This window comes from Bombus bifarius, unplaced genomic scaffold (assembly GCF_011952205.1).
Source record: "Bombus bifarius isolate JDL3187 unplaced genomic scaffold, Bbif_JDL3187 scf7180000008058, whole genome shotgun sequence".
NCBI classification, from domain to species: Eukaryota; Metazoa; Arthropoda; class Insecta; order Hymenoptera; family Apidae; genus Bombus; species Bombus bifarius.
In genome coordinates this window covers 2,927,763-2,948,140 of record NW_022884422.1, presented here as the reverse complement: position 1 = coordinate 2,948,140, position 20,378 = coordinate 2,927,763, and the positions used below count along the sequence as shown (strand labels likewise).

General features: G+C 35.2%; 1 protein-coding gene across 1 annotated transcript in view; it reads left to right on the top strand.

Moving 5' to 3' along the window:
* The window catches only part of LOC117208215 (elongation of very long chain fatty acids protein AAEL008004-like), a 36,760-nt gene that overhangs the window by 10,506 nt on the left and 5,876 nt on the right, over nt 1-20,378 (top strand). Inside the window, exons 2-3 of the mRNA XM_033449184.1 lie at nt 1,760-1,832; nt 11,671-11,861. Of these exons, the coding sequence (XP_033305075.1) occupies nt 1,772-1,832; nt 11,671-11,861 (252 nt within the window). The 5' untranslated portion in view covers nt 1,760-1,771. The remainder of the gene's footprint in view (nt 1-1,759; nt 1,833-11,670; nt 11,862-20,378) is intronic.

Genomic DNA, 20,378 nt, shown 5'->3' with positions numbered 1-20,378 from the left:
AGCGGCGAGTCTCTCGATTCTTTATATTTAACGTAGCAATTCCGTTAGCGACTATTTTTTAGTCGGTCGACATGTCGCACGAAGGATAAATTCTATTCATTTATTTCTTTCTTCATTCACGGAATGAACCTTTTGGAATATAAAAGATAATATGTTGGAGAAAGAGGTACATTATTATGCATAGGTAAGTTAAAAACAAATTACTATAATGCATATCTATTAAAACCGTTCATAAGTATTAAAACATGTGCGAAATCTTAGGAAAACCTAAAAAAGTCATTAGGAAATCATCAAAGCCACTAAGAATTATCATCTAACTTAAAACGTTAGACCCATATAAAAGGACACATATGTTCAATCTTGCAATAATAGAGTTATCAGCTTGGTATAATACAAGTGTTATCAATTGACTAACTTACAATACGTTTTACTGCTTATTACACCATTAATAACGAGTCAAATAGTCTGTTTTCAAATGTAGATCGCTTAAAAATTGTTCATAATTAGCGAATTACAAGGCAAATTACTTAGCTTGACTCAAGCAACTCTATATTACTCTTTTATTAATCGATAAATTAATAGGGTCCAGATAATACTACCGTACTTTAAAATGAATGTGACGAATCCGAACGCGGATATGTTCGCTAAGGTTGGATAGTACGCGCGTTATAGTTATAGTATCATTTGGCGTGTGGCGCCATACGATTGATCAAGCTACGCCCTGTGCTTTTTCTTCTCGATAAAATATTTGTCCGATAATCGACACCGTGCCATCCGCCGTTATTTGTTCGCCGTTTCTTTCGTTTTCAATTAAACGGCCATTCTATCGGTGTCCCGGATCCGAGCCTGTAGCGCGCAAAACCGATGAAAAACTTGCAAGCCAGACAATTTCGTGAAAACGCAATCAACGGTCGATGTTCTCATCGCCTCATCGTGAAATTCCATAACCCGATTCTGGCTGTGCAAACCAGAGATAATTGAGTATGCATTAATTCGAAGAGGCTTTAATACCCGCGACTTAATCCACTTAATCTCTTCCGTAATCGATCGATTGACACAGTCATCGTCCCGCTTTTTCGTCGTAGTCACATTTCATTTCACGAGGAATCAATGAAAGTACCTTAGAAAGGGAAATTAAGTAATCGAACTGGTCGTTAAATCGCTCCGTTCTGCGGTACTCGACGTTTTAATCTTGAAGCAGACGTTGCACTGTACCGACAGTATGTTTCTTGAGTAATCATAATCACGATAATGTCTTTTTCCTTCTTTCTTTCATCTTCGTCAGAAAGAATAAGAAAGGAGGATAAAGACACGCAGGAAATTCCAACGATCGTTGCGACGACTTATCGTTCCGCCGATGCAACTTTCTCGAAAGCAGTCGACGGACGACCCGGAAACGCGTTGGAAAATCCGTACAAACGATTGATGCGCCTTTGTACCTTTGCGAAAACCAGTTTACCACCGGCCTGCATAAAACGAATGGAATTTTTACGCTCGTTTGTTGGTTCTTGCATTTGATTCATTTCAAAGTACTTACTACCGGGATTTTTATTTATCTTTCAATTCCTGAATAATTTATCAAACGATTACGGTGCATATTGTCGATAAACATCCTTTCGTAGACGAAGAAAATTGAAAGAAATTGGGAGAGCAGAAAATTGAAAAAGAAGAAAATTATTAACGAGATTTTCTAAACCACCATTCTGTGGTATTTATAATGAAGGTCGAATAAAATAGGAACTCTTTGTTCTGGTTTTAGACTTGAGCCAAGATGACAGCTATAGTGACGGATCTGGTGCACGGGTACAGGGATCTAATGGATAACAAGTCCGGTAAGATAATTTTTATTTTAATACATTAAGCAAATTGGCGGTAATGAAAAATTGGAGCATCGATCGGTCGTTAAGTGGGTCAATCCTGCGCGATCGTATTAAAAACCAAAAACGATCAACCAAAGTAAATAGGGTAACATTTTTACCAGTGAGCTGGTCGCTGTGAGTGATACATAATAGTCTTTCCGATCGCAATGACACGCGACGTCCCGATTTCACGGGATCGTAACCGAGTAACTAACCAATTCAAAGAGCCACAGAGTTGCACGTTAAAATGATACGTCAACTACAGGAAGCTAAACTCGATACAAAAATTATAAAAATAATTTTGATAGAGCGATACAAGGTTCTCTCGCAAATTGTCTCACGAGTGACAAAAACGAACAAATGCGTCGAATAATTTGCTTTCGTAACATCGAACATCATTCGAACGAGGACAAGAGACTATGTACGATTGAAAGAGGAGCGGACTGACACGATAACCATAGAGGAGACATATTTGTCGCGTATATTTTTTAAATGACCTCCAACTTCACGGCGGCGCGTGTGTCAATAAACTCGTCCCCAATTTTTCTACGGATTCAGTTGAAATTTTTAAATCCATTCAAATGAATGTCATCTTAAAGTCTGACGCCTTCGTTATTAAGTAAACAAAACAAAAAGAAGGAGAAAGGCGTCCATTCGTGTTAGCGTTTCCCACATGATTCACTTATGGCATACCTTTTTTCAATAGACAAAAACGCAATGTTTTTCTCGATTCTTTGAGATTCTCGCTTCCCATCCACAATCTTTTTTTCTACGATTTTGTTCTATCGTCCACGAGAATTGCAACGTTTTGGATAACGATTGTTTTCCGATCGATAGGAGAAACTGGCCACGATTGATCGTAACATCTTTTTTATTCGATTATTTACCATAAGAAATACGTCGTCTACATCACGACGAATGAAATAAAGCGATTGAAACGCAAAATACGATTGTACACTACCGCTTAAAAGTATCCGAACACGAGCGCATCTTTAAGAAGATGTATTTTAATTATAAAATTATGCACATTAAATCAAAGTGCAATGATCTTATTGTATATGGCCATCGCAGTTATGCATATAATAGTACAAATATTATGAACCGATTAAATCGATTTTAGAAAGGCAATATGCAATTTTGTTAGCTCTGTTAAAGACTCTTTATCTTTAGATTCTTTAATTGATGAAGTCACATTAGATAGGATCAGGTCAGATTAGATTAGATCTTGTAAAATGATATAGATACTTCTGATGTTAATACAACGATGTATATATCCAATAATATCGATACGTACATAATAAATAGTAAAACATATTATTGCCATATTTTTCAGTAAGTAATTTAGTTTTATAGTCTAATAATTTCATAAAAAGGTAGTAAACAATCCCGCTAACTCACCATTAATTTGGACACTTCTGTAAAATTTACGTACTGTATTACCTACGAATCATGCAAAATATTCATATACTTAGGGAATGTCCAATATTTTGTCATAAAAATACGATTATTTCGTCATCTTCGTTTCATCTTATACAATCTAAATAGAACATATGTTCTATGAATAGTTATAACATATGTATTCGTTTCTAAACGATATCAGAATGAAGCATCCTTTACGTTCTTTTTGAGGGGGAAGAGTCTACCCTAAGTATATTCGAGAATTATCGAAAGTCACGGAAAGATGAAGTTTTGCCACGATGATGGTGGTGATGATCGTAGGTCCTGAAAGAGTATATTACATATATTCTATACATATATAATAGGAGGGTTGAAAGCTCATTTAGACGGTTGCGTTGCTCGGTCGCACAGCTCGGGTTTCTACGCCTTCGTGAATTGATTCATGAGGACGACGATGTAACCGTTACACGACTTACGAGCTGTTAAGGGACTCAAATTGACCAGTCCTCTTTTCATGTTCCCATGCTACACGGTACGTGGATTATCGATTTAATACTGACAAGCCAATAGGCCGTGTTTTCCGCTAATTGTATCCCATGTAGACCAAGAGACGCCCTTGCCTGATTACACCCAAGCTGTGTTGTGCCACTGGAATCCGTTCTTGCATTTACATACGATGCTCATTCGGCTAAACGTTGTAGCCACGAGGATCGCGTCAAACAAACCGGTTAGGATAAGATCATGCCCCGGTGCGCGCATGACAAAAATATTTGTCTTTAGTTTTAAACGTCACAGCTACTGCAAATACCTTAACATTATCGACTCCACTTTGAAATAAACTTCATCTCTTATACTTCCATCTTTATAGGAGCTCTTTAAATATTTCCATACGTGTCTTGTCGAAACATTCGAATAAAATAAATGATTTTTAAATGAGTTAGTATATTGCTAAGTAAGTTAATTAAACACGTTTCTAAAGTTTTTACTAGAATTACTACTTTTTACTACAACGTCAACTTAAAAATCGGAGAAGGCAATTGTAAAAAGTATTGGCACATCATTGTGTTTATTGTAACATTTGCATACTAATTAATCTGAGTATATTAAATTTTGCATCATCTGATAGATAGTATTTTCATACAACTATAAAAATTTGACACTATGAAAACGAATAAAGAAGACGTTTCATTGGAAAATAAGGATATATGCAAATACTTTTTGTAGCCACTACTACAACTTGTCATTCGGATTTCTAGTCTCGATATAATAATTTATTTAGAAATCTCCTATGTTTTAATGCCTTGTTTTATTTCTGCTGAAGATAAAATACTACATTTATGTTCGGTCAATTAAAGTCGATCAATCTGAAATCGATCCGTTGTCTATTCGTGATTATAGAAATCACTGGTTAAAGTACAACCTGCTCTGCAAGTGAAATTAATTACGTTGATAACGTGAAAATCGAATTTCTCTTATTGGTCAAGATAATAGGGTAGATTTAATAGGCTGATTTTCTTTTCAAACATTTCTTCTTCTATCCACTTACCCCAAAGTTCACCTCGTAATTATTTGCTAACTAAAAATTCGTTGGACGAATTACGTCCGCATCGACTGACGTTCCTAGTGGAAAGGAAAAACAAACGAGTTGGTTTCTTGGTGGAGAACGATGGAAAATATGGGCTTATATCGTAAGAGTGTCCAGCGGTGCGTGTTCCTGTGGACGTTCCGGTCATATGAGTGCAGAGGTAATTTGGCGGAAATTCTGTCAAACGCCTCCTGAACTAACTCTCCCGCGTCTTCCTGCGGAGGGTTGAATAAAAAAATACTTGTAAAATTTATCCAAGCTAACGGACGACACCGAAGAGGACTGTTCTCGAGCCGACTGAATTTTTCACGCACGAGAATTATCATCTTATCGTGTTGCATTCCTGTGTTTCTGCGATAAGGGAATCGTCTGGTTATTATCGCAATTCGTCAACCATGCACACAACTTATTAGGAAAATGTGAACAACACAATTAAATACAGAGCGATGCGTTTTATAAAGTGTATCTCGATGATAATTGATAAAATAATGTATTCCTATGATGACAAATACTTTCTAAAGCGATTTATCGAGGGGCTCAACATACATTTTTCTACTACAATAGAACTTCATTTATTCTGTTATTCTGTTATTCAGTTAATATTTATAGTAGAAGTTCATTAATTTTCCATGGTATCTAGTATTTTTCGTTTATTTAATAAATATTTAAAAATTGTTCAGATAAGTGAATTCACTCAGCAAAGTGAGTTCAATTAATCGGGCATCAACTAAATTTTCATTGCAATAAGCGGAATTCAAATATGTAAAGGAGTTCTATCGAAAAGCTCACTTTTCTTAAACTAAAGACTATAGCTTGTGCCACTTGTCTTCCCCCACTTTCCTCCCTTCAACTGCTGCTAACATGAAAAATATACTTTTTGATATACAATAAAACTCCTTTTACCCGAACCTATAGGGTGACGAACAATTCGTATAATAATTAATTGGAATACATATAATAAGATCCTTATAATTACATATAATTGATCCTTTTTACTATTAGTGATTTCTCGTTCATATAATTCAGAAGATCGCGTTTAGATAAATGGAATCAATAGGCAGCAGTTCATTTAATCGTTCTTAAGTAGAATTCCGTTTCTATAAGTAGTATTCAGATAAATGGAATTCTACTGTGATGTGATATTCATTCGTAAGGGGAGTTATTTCAAGAAATGATCATTAAAACGATTTATAATGAAACGTTCGATGTAAAGTTATATTTATCAGAGATAATGTGTGTGTGCGGCAGTTACAGCAATAGCTTTTTTGTTCCGTATGTTTTTAATCCATTTCATTGGATAAACGATACGAGTGCGAACGTTTTTCTCCCTCCTATTCGACGACTGAATAGAGTCCAATTTTCCACAAGATTGCTATACGTGTTTGGAGCTCATAGGCTTTCTCAAAATCGAATTTTGATATTGTGATCTTTTAAAAAGCCCTCGTAACAGTGACAGTGTAGAAATATATTAAATAAATGTTATTCCAATGACCACGGAAGCGTTTGTTGAATTATGGATTTGAGATATTTTTAGTAATAATGAAGATGGAAATGCGTTTCGTTACTATTCCACTTGTTACATGAAATTTTATTGCGTAATCGAAATATCATTAATAATGAAATACAATAGTGAATCTCTATTATGTGACCTTCAGTCATAATAGAATTCTAATTATTCGAACACAATTCAACGAAATTACATTTTACTTAATGCTTTATTGACTGAACTACTGCCGATTGAATCTATTTATCTGAACATGAACTAGTATTGTGAAAAATATTAGAAAAATATTAATTGTAGAATAGAAAAATAATAGAATCGTGGAAGATGGAATGAACTCATATTACATTTATAAACTGTTTCAAATTCAAATAGATAGAACTCCACTCTATTTAGCGTTTAGCTTACAGAAAGAGGTTTCATGCTCTTTAATCCGACAGAGAAATACTATTGTAGAAAAAGGAAGAGTAGGTCACTAGTAAATTTAAAACAAATAAGTATATTTCACTTATATGAACTATGTACATATCTTTTTTCAACAAGTTCAGATAAATCCTACTGTACTCATATGAACTGTTCGTTCTCCGATGGCTTCAGATAAATAGAGTTCTACGGTAAATCCGCAATATGGCTAACACCAAGGATCGACGTAACAAAATTAGGGTTTGGCTACACTGGGAGCCACAGGTAAGCTTTCATGGACGAATCAACATGAATGGCTAACATCAGGAACCACAGAGGATGTAGTGGACGAACCAACGTCTGGTTATTGAACTGAGAACCACTAAGGTGCCAGTGCAAGGACGTACCGACATTTGGTTACCCTCGGGAGCCACTGAGGTGATGGTTTGTAGACCTCGTAATCTGCTATCCAGTGATATATGTACCTCAAGCAAAGGTATATCAATTCGAGATGTCCGCTGGTTCATCCGTTAATTATTTCAAGGTAGATTTTGAAAGGAATAAAGTGAAACAGATTTAAAAATGTGATAGCGCATTCTAGTGAAAGATCGAGAGTTACAACGTAGCTTGAAATAACTTGGATTGCAAACTTCTATGAAAGGTACCAAGCGCGCGACTTTTGCTCTTTTCGAGCTTTATTTGATGAGTGATGCAGTGTTTCTCAGAAAATTATTGAATATACTTGAACGTGCTTGTAAAAGATTAAAATCCTGTTTTACAATGACCAACACGTACAAAGTATAAAATGCATCAAGGCAAACTCGAATCTGATTTCGATACGACATTCTGAATATAACTTCAAAGCTGCTGTGATGCTCCAAAATTTAACTCTTTAAGTACCCGCAAAATTTCATAATTTTGTAGGTGTTTAAGTACTTTACGATATAACGTCATGCGTTATCTCATATGGCAATCCCAGCTGAGGGTACGCTAGATTAAACATGTTTTGCTTCCGTGTATTGAAATACTGTATCACGAGATGTCGTTGCAAAGAAAAATGGAAAGAATTACATAATTTTATTTAAAGCCTGTGAAAATATGGAGGACGTTTGATTCGATCGATACTATCGTTAACATGCATTTATTTTTATGTTAATTATTTAGAATTATGGACGTCAATTACGTTTTACGTAGTAATATAAATGTTCTGCTAACAACATTCTTGGAAAAAGCGTATATGCTGAATTTTCCGTTCAAGCCATTTGAAATTGTGGTAGAGTAAATATTCAACCATGCATGTGTTAAAACAACTCCATAAAAATTAAATTTATTGTTTTGATGTCTAATACATCTTAGATAATACACTCTTCCTTGATAATTATGTTGTTTGCACTATTAACAAAATTGTAAGGCATAAGCAAAACTATTAATCACGTATATACGTATAACGTGCGGTCTGAATGGAAAGTAACCAAAAATCGGTCCTGCATAGAAAGTGTTAATAGATGATTGGTTATGATATGGTTACCGACTTCCTGCCGGAAAGGCAGAACTTTGACATCAAGCCAGGTGTGCGATCGCAGACTTTATAATCTACTTTTAAATCATATGCCGATTGCTCCACATTACAGCGCTCATATAACAATGTTAAGTTGCGAAATGTCCACTCGCCTTTAGCGAATGGAGAATGTCACTTTGCTCCATACTTCCTCTCCATTTACATTGTTATGTAACCTTTGTATACCGTGATCATAGACACGTCGAAGCGCGATTTCTGCGTTTACATTAGCGAGATTGCATTACGTCAAATGATTCGACATAAAGACTGTGAGAAATATTTTTTATAATTCTTGATACCTTTGGCTCTTTGTCAAATATACATCGCGCAATGGCTTGCCAATTTTAATTTACAATGGCTTACGAAAATATTTAGATATTTGTAGGAACTTCTTGAAAATTTATTGTGTACGTTGTACGAAACATTTTGGAACGACTCTGAAAATATAATGTAGTAGTTTCGTATATTTACTTCAAGCATACATTTGACAGATAGCATTCAAGTATTTCACTAGGCAATTAGATAGATAGATAACTTTATTTTCCTATAGATAACTTTTATTTTTCTGCCTTTTGGCTTTAAAAAGGGGGTTGACAAGTAGTTGTGCCTACAAAATCAATATACACACATATTGCAATAAGCCTCAATATTCAGAGGAATCATCTTCAACAATTGTAACAATTATTATACGCTTAAGATGGATCTTGGTGTCCTATTCTAATTTTTTTTATTAAATATATGTTTGCAGTAAATAAATTCTATATGCGTATACAGATTGAGTCCAAAGTTTACCAATATAATCGCAATTGTCGTGTTTCGTTACCATGCTAATGAAATTTCAAGAAGCTTGGTATAATAAGACATGGTACATTCGCACAAATTTTCTGTGGTAAACAGTCAAATACTTCCATGACCGATGTAGAGATCGACCAATGGTCAATCATTGCGACACGTGACTAGGAAAAAAGACGTCCCTTGCTGGAAAATGTGGTACATTTTTAATAATTCTGTTGCATCCTTTAGATCATTCAAAATCCAATAGTGTTTTTTTTTTATTTCATATATTTCTTATAAGTTTGAGAAAATATGGATGGTTGGAGATACACGTGATTTCTTATTTTGAGTATTCGCTAGTTTCCCTTAAAACATTAAACATTCTTTTGTTTGTTAAAACAAGAATAAGATAGGATGTAAAAACGGGGCATAATAATTCTTGCATTATGTAACAAATGATAATACATATAATTATGATTATGTAAAAAATGATAAAAGCATAATGTAAAAAATGATTTGTCACCAAGATACAAAAGATAAATTCACGATGTCGTATCATTAACAGAAAAAAGATGTTTTTCGACTTCGAGTTCATTAATACCTGTTTGTTAGTATTGACTAATATCGTGTGATCGTTAATTCCGTTACGTAGAAATAGCTATGTAATGTATATTTTTATCCATTTTTCAAATAACCCAAGTAACATAGAGATTGGCAAGATTTCCAAATATCTCAGTGTTTTGAGAAACGATGAATAAGATACGATATTAATGTGTAAAGAGTGTATTTGCTGCAAGAAACTTTAACGTATGTAACTGCATATTGAAATAATTAGCCCGTTTTCCTTTCCTTTATGTCATACTTTCATGTCATTGTTTTCCATCGTGATCCATGTTCTTAATTACACTATTGCCGTCGAAATTTGAGTTGTAGATAGTAAACATTAAAACGATGTAATCGTAAAAACATGATCTCACATATTTTATTTATACTTACACACTTTTCATAAATTTTGGGGCATCTTATATAAAACATGATTATGAACTGAAATTATCAACAAAACGATTATCGAGCAAAATTTTATGTTCATCCAAAACCGTTGTACAGTATTAAGAGTTACAGAAATATAACAATAACGCATCAGTCCTCAAAGTATCCTAATCTAAACTCGATTGAAGAATTTTGAGCAAATTGAATGAGTTATTCCGAGAATTTAGATAATAAAATTATTTACAGTAGATATGTATAAAATCGAATGATAATGAAACAAAATAATTATATAAATGTCAAAATTGTTGCAGATGTGGCCGATACACATACGAAAGAAAATTCATTTTATATTAATATTAAATAATAATATCGAATATATGGGTTCTTTATAGCCTAAGGTTTTGTGTTTTTAGGTTTTATAATTTCCTAATGATTTATCAGGTTTACTTAGTTTTCCGTAAGTGCTCTAACACTCATGGACGGGGTTAGGTTGGAGTTAGGTTAGGGTTGGGTACCTCGTAGAATGGGATTATAAGATATTCTGTTGTACACCTTATTGGTATCAAGGGGTAGCAATTACAAGCTCGTTCTTCCCATGAAAAGACTGGCTAAATCGACATATCGATTAGAATTTTTTCCACTGCGTGTATATGAAACGTTCGATTAACTTCTCTTTTATAAAAACCAAACACTCGGTAAACGTGGCTCGCGTTACTGTTTGAATAGCGTGCCGTCGACCCGCTAACAGTTTCAATTTTCTCCGATACATACAAAAGAGTTCAATCGGCCGTTAAAGTAATGTACTTGGATTACCCTGTTCTTTTTTAAATATAATCATGGTGTTAAAGAGGTTAACGAACCGGGAAGCCTACCACTTTATTGTTGCTTAATGACAGGAAAATCATCATAACGAGGTTTATCGTACCGTGACGTCGATGCATAAAGTTATGGAAAAAATAAAAGTACCACCGGGGGAGGAGGAGAAAAAAGAAGAAAAAAGGAGTGTAACGAGAAGTAACGATTGTTTACTTTCTATTCGTCGGTCGTTAAAGAATCGCTGGATGAAGAACCGATAATTAAACGCGGCTTTAACATTATTACTAAACCGAGCAGGAGAGCGAGATTTAATTAGCGATAACCACAAGAACGAAGTGGACGTGGATTTCACGCTTACTCACGCTAACCCTCGTTGATATGAAATTGCTCGCAGTGGTATCTTTCATTTGCTTGAGTATTGGTCTCTAGTCGAGCACGTCGCATATGCCTACGTTCTTAATATACTCGTACTTTTCTAAATAGAGAGACCGTTTGCGCCAATCTCCCAATTTCAAGAAGCCCGAGAGTCATTGTTCACGAATCATTCCCATCGAGCGCCGATTAGCCGAACTTTGAGTTTATAGCCGTTCGATTTCTATTTAATCACGGTCGAATCGATAGCTCGAGCAAAAAGAAAGGGAACACATTTTTTACCTTTCGAAAAGTTCGATGTCGCGCGTCAAACGACTATGTATTTATCGAATAATGGATAAGAGAAATAATCGTTCGTAAACAATTGTAATCGCGATTGTCGTTCGTTCTAACGGTAGCTGTATTCTGATTCTAGATCCCCGGGTGAACAATTGGGTGATGATGAGCAGCCCTTTTCCAACGATGGCGATATGCCTATCTTACGCTTATTTCAGCAAGGTTTTGGGACCGAGGATAATGGAAAATAAAAAACCTTTCAAACTTCGAGGAATCCTGATAGCGTACAACTTGGTTCAAACACTATTCTCCACATGGATCTTCTACGAGGTTCGTCTTGCTTATTTGTAACTTTTTCTTCTCTCTATATTCATTTACTTTTTCTCAGGGAAACGTGATTTCGTACAGAGTGTACGTACAGAAATAGATAATCGACAGCAAGTTATTCTACGATACACGTGAAAATAAGTCGAGAATCGAGAATAACAAAATTGCATTGAATGTCTCGTTTTTGAGAAAGTTTAATTTCAAAATTCAATAACAGTCTTGTTATTCTTGATTTTCGTCTTACTTCGAATTGTAGAATCTCCTCTAATTTTACTTGTTCTGTAAACTTAGGACCATTAAAAGACCAAATTATATATGTATACACGATAAGATAGGGTTATCAGAGTCAAGCTAATTTGTCAAATTTGATTATAAGCAACTTTTAAGCGATATAACTTTAGAAAAAAACTGTTTGACACATTATTAGTAACGCGATAAGCAGTGAAATATTTCACGCAGTTACATCGATAGCTCACCGATTATAAATTTCTACCAGGATATAACTTCCACTCGTGAAAAGGAAAGATGTTTGTTCAATTAATGTCGGCATTTTCAGTTGTAATTATCGTAATTTAGTAACGTGTGTATATTACTATATAATTAATAACCATACGATTATTCGAATCATTTTTTCGTTTTTTGATATGTCCTTTTGGTGGACTTGACGTACACGGTACTTTCTCATTCTTTCGTTACTATATTAAAGACTAACGATCGCAATTTTGTACAAGTTTGACTATTCTGTAGAAAGTTCAAGATTGAACTTTATGATGTTGGAGCTTAGGTGACTCGAATAACTCTGCCTTACTATATTGGCACAGAAATGAACGCGAACGATTGTCCCTCGCTTAGCCGACAAACTCGTTCAAGTAATCCCATTCCGACGTATCATCGATCACGCCTAGAATAATTAATGGTCGGTCTCGACAACGATATGCCCCCTACCCCCTTCTTCGTGAAAGTTATTGCCTGTCGGCTACGATGCGCCGGTGCTTCGTGGCTTGCATAAGCCATTCCTTCGACCAGTCAATGAAATTCATCGCGTCGATGAAAAACCCGCGAAATAACGTATCGACTCGCCATTTCCATTTCTTAGTTTTTCCATCCTATTCACCAGTGTTGACCTGTGCCAGGTACACGCGTAAAACCAGAGGAATGAAATTTTTCCTATAGACCAAAGAAAATTGAAAGAAACGCCTTGTTATTTCGCCTATAAACCCAATTACGTTTCTTTAAATCTTACTTAATTCATATTGTTAGTAGTGTTGGATTTTTAATTCAGCATTTCGAAAACCAAAATGGTCAACTCCACTCTTTGCAAGTTTTACGATTTTATTGTTAAGGTAGACGATTAACAATCGATTTTCATAAATTTATTCATTGCAAAGGAAAAAAAGGATAAATAAAGAAATTCCAAGGTTCTAGAATTTTAAGAAATAATGTTTTTTAAATGACCACATTCTGAATGACTTCCAAGTAGCTGAATTGTTTATACGGACAAAGAGGAGTTTATAAGACAAAAGGTACGAAGAAATACTATAATTTCACGAAAGAGAAATATTCGTCAAGGCAAGGGGAATAAATATAATATATGTGCCCCAGAATAGATGACTGTAACTAACACGGTAAAGGATGTTTAGTATAAGAGTTGATCACAACGTACCATTTTTAAACTTTTTTTGTTCACCGCTATAAGTTAAACGATCCCTTTATGCGACAGAACAAGCGTGTTAAAGGGGGAAAGTAGTCGCGTAATGTTGGAATACGATTTATAAAAGATTAATTTTAACTTCAAGAAATGAGTTTTTATATAAAATAACTTTATAAAATAACTTTCACTTTAGTGCTAGTAAACCGATGAGCTTCCTACGATTGTTTCGCACAAGGTTCTTATAATATATTATATTATATTATATTATATTATATTATATTATATTATATTATATTATATTATATTATATTATATATATGCTATATATATATTATATATATGCTATATATATATTATATATATGCTAACCAATTACAAGAAATATGCATTTGAAATTTGAAAAAATCGCATATTACTACGTATTCAGATATTGAAACCCATCAACCAACAAGAACTGCACAGCAATACACAATTTTCCCGAAATCTAAATGCCCTTTTCCCATAATTGTTTAGCCATTTACGATTAAAATTAGAGATATGTTTATTCCACATATTAAAACTATCACCATACATCAAATTTCGTTAAAATCATTACACCCCTAATTCAGAAAAAATGTCCCCGTCCCTAATGCACCATGTTTCAAATCTCACGATATATGGGTGTATTTGAACAAATAGGTCCTATTAATAATAATGAGAATAATGAGATAATGCCCGCAATCTCAGAATGTGTAATATCGAATTTTCGGTTTACTTGTGGTCACATCGAATGGATCGATAATACTTTTCTTTGGGTCACGGTAACGGCTCGCGTTTAATTGATTGGTTCAAAGTGGAAGGAACGTAAGATTCCATGGAATCGATTTGAATCGATTTCCTATTTTGTGAAAATAGAAACCGTCTCCACGCATCCACGTGCTCCTGTGTCTGATGAGGGTCAGGAATGCGCGTACGTATTTAATGAAATACAGATCGTATTTGGTTTGTGCTTAGTATGTCGCATGCACGCTTCGATACAGTTATCTCGTGAGAATCGTACTCACGTAGGAATACGTTGCGTTACTTTCTACGAGTTCTTCGTTGATCCAATTATTATTCGGTTAGTCGATTACGTACCGATTGTGATTAAAAACATTCTGATAATCAAAGAATTGACCACTGGGACTGAAAATCAAGATCAACAATCGAATTTCTTAAATACTCTTTTACTTCGACTGCTTTCTCTCTTCTCCAGAGTTCTTTTTTATTTGCTCTATGCTCGCTGTTTCTTATCTTTCCATGAAATAACATGAACTTCCGCATCAATTCTTTTTATGTATTCGAGCCTCGTTTCAACAAAACTCATCGATATGTATTCTGAAATACATTTTGAATATTTGTCGCAAGAAAATCTCGATGAAGCTAAAATAAGATGAAAATCAAGTATAAAAATATTGCGTTTTCGGTTGTGCTTTTTAGTTATTATCAATTGAAAATTAACCGAAATATTCCTGTGCGCCAGTAAACCTCCTTATACGAACGAAATTAGGACAGCCTAAACAGCGGGGTGCATAGAGATGCTCAAATCATGTTGTATATATCGTGCTTATTGTCTACTTCGTTTGAAAGAAAACAGATTGTACTGAACATGTACTGTAATATAAAACGATTGCTATTTTCGTTACCATTCTTCTGTGGATATCCGCGGACGGGACAATCGGTGTGCGTATATAAAATTTGTATAAACGTTGTTTATATGTGCTATTATTTAGTAATTATTTATAGAGGCAAAAGATTAGAGGAAACATTAATCCTGCCAATTCGAAAATTCCATAAGGCGGTTTTCGATATGCTGGATTTTAATGAGAAGGCAGATATAATGTTTAATCTACGATTTTTCTTACAAGACATCGCGCAGGATAGTTTACGTTTTCGAATGTCGTAATTTTCTTCTCTACGACTTGTACGAAGGAAGCTGCTGTCTCCTTCGTGCTATCGTTCAATTTGAGGATCTCTGTGCAGCTCGCTTCTTAGGCTGACCTACTTTCGTTCGTGTAAGCAAGTTTGCTCATGCACAGGGATACTTCGGCTAATTTTTAATTGTCAGTGACTAAAAAACAAAGCCGAAAACACAATTTTTTCATCCTTGAGTTTCATCCTGTTTTAACTTCAAGAATCACCCCTTAGATCTTTTTACACATGTAGCTAAACACCTTGTATACTTCATTGATACGTATCTTGATATTCGTCTCTAACAACTGTTGGAAGAAAGCCTTCATGGCATACTTAATGAGTGTTTATTAGTATCTGAAAAGTATGAAACAACATTAAGAACAATCTTTTAGTATCTACGCTACTAATAGCAATTAATCATCATCAATCATTTAAAATGGCAACGATGAAAATCTTCCGGTTAGATAAGGAAAGTGTATCCACTCGATTATTCTAAGAAGCACTGAATCATAATGCTTTGATCGACTTGATAATATATTAAGTAATAGATCAGAATTAGGGCTTTAGTTTCAAAAATATAAAGTGTCGCGATTAGATTTATCAATAAATCTCATGCGTTTAAATATAATACGCAACGCGTTAAGAAATTAAGAATTTAGTTACATAATTCCTAATCGTTGTGCACCATGCGGGCGGTTGCCTGCCTCTGAAATAGGAAATACTACGGATTTTAATCTCTTTTAACATAACTGCGTTCTAACATAATTTCATTTTAACCCCTTAACCTACGATTTACGTTCGAGAATTTTTGGCCGATTTACGTTTGGTCCGATCATCTACTACGGGCTATGCCCGTAGTTGTAGATTAAGGGGTTAACGCGGCAAATTTTACGTAGATATTGTCGATTCTTATCATATGGCATACAGCGGATGTAGAAAATATTTGTACACTCATTAAAACGGAATAATTCTTTTAAAATTGACAAACATTTACTAGATGACGCGAAAGAAGATTTTGAAAAAGTTATAACTTTATGGTCTCTATCTGGACCTGCAATGAGAATTTAAACAACATATGTACATTACTCTCTTTTTCGCAATTCCACCCAGTTGCAACTTTTCTACATTTTTATTTTTTTTTTTTTTCACACGTCATCTAGTAAACTAATTCTCTTAGATATAATAACTCCCAAAAAATGTCGTTGTTTGGCCAAATTTTACAAAGGTTATTCTGTTTTAAAGAATGTACGAATACTTTCTATCCCCACCGTATATCGAGAGAAAAACTAATGTTTATAGAACAAGGAGGTTTTAATTTTCCTTATCAGCTTATAAGTAAGTCTCACTGTACAACAAATCGGCCGAGTTATCGGCCCAATGACTCACGAGTCAAGTGACGTTCATTTCGATAACCTTGCCACAGAAAGGCTTAATTAAAAGAATTGCACATTTACCATTGCCAATACGTCGCGCGTAAAATAATAGAATGGCATTGAAAGTAACTCGAGATCAATCATCCGAACGTTAAAGCCTGCGAACTTACGATGTAAGAGCAGCCTGTTACTACAAGTCCCATTCGTAAATGCATCTTGTGACACAAAAACGTGATTCGAGATCTATTGACTCCATACTGTATAAATTGCAACATATATACACATACATATACACAAACATATTACACGCGTGTGTAACAGACGTTTCAAGTTTTTCAACTTCGAATTATCGGGAAAAGATGAACCGATTCATTCAAATTCTTTATCTCTTTATTAAAATTTATCTAATACTTCTATCTCTTAATGCATGAAGTCATTTCTACTGAAGATACATGCTATGATAATCATGTTTCAAAAAATCCAGATTGAAATTAATACGTATTTATTAACTTTTCATGTCGACAATATATGTATTCTCAATAGATAACCCGGCTAACATGTTAAATATCCTCGCGAACTGACGAATACGACGAAGAATCCATGAATCGATCCTTTACTAAGAAATATTTATCATTGGCCGCTTATCTTGCAAAGAGTCCCGCCCTTTCCGCAAAAAGCCTTCTTTTTGGCGGACCTTTTTCCAAAGAATCGATTTAGGAAGCGCATTAGTCACGCTGAGCGAGTGTCGAAAGTACTTTCGTTGTGATGGCCGTGGTGGTGGTGGTCGCCGTCGTCGTCATCGGGGAGCAGCTACTAGTACGCCGTGAAGGTCTAAGCCGACCGTTTGGTTTTGCCATTGGAATGAGGAGAGCATCGCTGTAGAGTATCGTAATGAGCAGAAACGTAATTTTCGTGACACGATGACACGATTCCGCGCGACACGTATCCCGCGAGAGCAGGTGCGAAATTCGTTACGTTGATCTGGATAGACACAACCTCTGTTGTTCATGTGCGTCAGGATATTATTTTGAAAGGCAAGAAATAGTAACTGTGTAATTGTCGTTTGAATCCCAGTTTCAGACATGCTCGTAAGTATCGTCGATACTGTCCAACACTTCCTGTACAAACAGTATCTTTTCGGGCATAGATTGTTCCAACGTTTCGTATTGCAGTTGGCGTAACTAGAGTTCCACGGAAACCTTACTACCACGTTACATCACACCGAACGCTACACACGATATCGGTGTGTCCTTAGACTTCTGAGTTACTGCAAACTAACTGCAATGCCGGTGAAACATTTTACTGAAAGGGGCACGGTTTTACGCCCGAAAAGCCTCGAGAATCTCGTTCTAGCTTTCTGGAGACGTGCACGGAACAATGAACGCGATAGATGGCTAGAAGTCACCTTTGTTCGTCGTTTCGCGGGCAAAAGCAATGGAGAAATAAAGCCGAACTTGTGACCGTGGTTCACGAAATTCAAATCAAGGTGGACCTACATATGTACGGCGATGAAAAATTATCCTGGCATGCGTATGGTGTTTAACACGACACTACCGCGGCCTTGACACACAATTCCCACAGCCATACGTGCGTTGTGTTCTCGTTACCGAACGACCTACGCTTCAAACTACACCCGAGCTTTCCTAACCCTGTTTAATACGGTCAAGTTTAATGGAATTCCGTGTCCTAGCGTCGATGATACCAATCAAGTTACACGAATCGGATGTCGTGCGTCACGCGATAACCAAAGTCAACGAAATTTGTTGGAGAGCATGATGAACCTAAGGAAAGCTCGGTCGCCTCCTACAGATAACAGAATAATTATGCTTCGACAAATCCTGTCTGCATTCGCGAGCGTTTAAGAATATTTTATGTTTGTATTCTTGAAATCTTGAGATCTCTGGACTATTTCTGTATGCTTCGTCATCTTTTTTTTTTCTTTCCTTTTTGTGTTACATTAATTAACTTAATTTTTTCAGCGGAAAATAAACCTACCACGTTGAAAGAAGAAGAAATATTGAAAGAAGGTTACGAATAGCGTGCTTTTCTATGTCCAGTTTAAAATAGATTACATTGCACGCAACATTATTTCCTTCGTTTATCCGCAAAACGCTCCTTTCATCAGCCTTAATGAGCTACAAAAACATGCTAATTAATTTAAACGGTGTTTCCATTAGAACAATATTATAATGCGCTATTCCCTAAAAATGTGTATACACGTTTGTTAAGTGACTACCAACATTGTTTTACAAACAACAAAAATATTCTACATTACTGGAAATGCTTCATCTTCTATCTAGATATGTAATTTAAATCTTGAACTGTTCGTAGCTAAAGAAAGTATCTTGAAATTAAAATTTGATGGATTCTTCATAAAGAAGAAAAGCAAACTTGAAATATTTCAATAACAAACTATTGCGATCGTAAATGCATGGAATTTTTCAAGTACATATTAGCGATTTTGTAAGTCACCGTTTGTTTGGTTCTCGAACTATATGAGGTAACTTTATTATATGCGTATATACATTGAATGCAACCTTCACATAGTCACAGTAATACGGCCACGTTCTTTTCTCCAGGGAATCGTATTGTAATATTATATTTATCGATGTGAAATTGCATTCCATTCTACAATATTTATGTGTCTTACAAGGACAAGTGTTTTACCCTCTCAGTTAGAGGCATTAAACGGCTCATTGCCAGTCGATCGAGAAATATCAATTTTAGATGGATATATACTATTGAGTATTATTTGCTTCAAACGCTGTCAATATCGATAGTCAGGTAGGATCAGGTAGGATTCCCCAGTAATGTAAATTAAAAAGGCGATCGTAATGTCGATCGTGTTTCTGTTAATTTGCACGTTTCGAATTTGGCGCACGAAAAGTCCTTCGTGGACAAGATTATTTCGTAACGCTATTTCATGCTCGGTTTGAGCAAAATCATCGCCACTTAACCAATTATCGCGGCCTCGCAAGATTTCTCTTTCGTTACACGTTCCTCAGATCAATTTCGAGCACATACAGTTTCCGCAAATTGGGAATCATTTCCGGTAACATACCACTTTGCAAGTAAAACTGCGATATTTCACATTCGAATTTGTCTCTTCTAAATTTGCACTTTTGTTTGAGGAAAGTTTTAAACATTTAATTTAAAGAAGATACAACGAAGCCTCAACGAAGCGAAGATTTGAATAAATCTGTAATTGGTTTGGTATACGTCAAATCGTTACGGACGTAATATCTTCTACCACATTCTTCATTCTTTTGCATCAAAGCAAAGTTACATTTATCGCTAGCCTTTGATGTCCTTACAATACGAATTGTTCACTTGTTAGCCAAATTCTATGTATTTTATGTATAATACATACTTATGCGAACTTCAAAGATTCAAACATTTATAAAATACCTAAAGTTCGATGTAATATTTAGCAGATGAACAAAATTTTTACTTAGGTTCCATTTTTCCACAAAAATGTTTATCTCTATAAATATCCGCAGCCTGGTGCTATTATCAGCGATCTGATCGCGCCACGCTACTTAAGTGTAAATATCCCAGAATTTT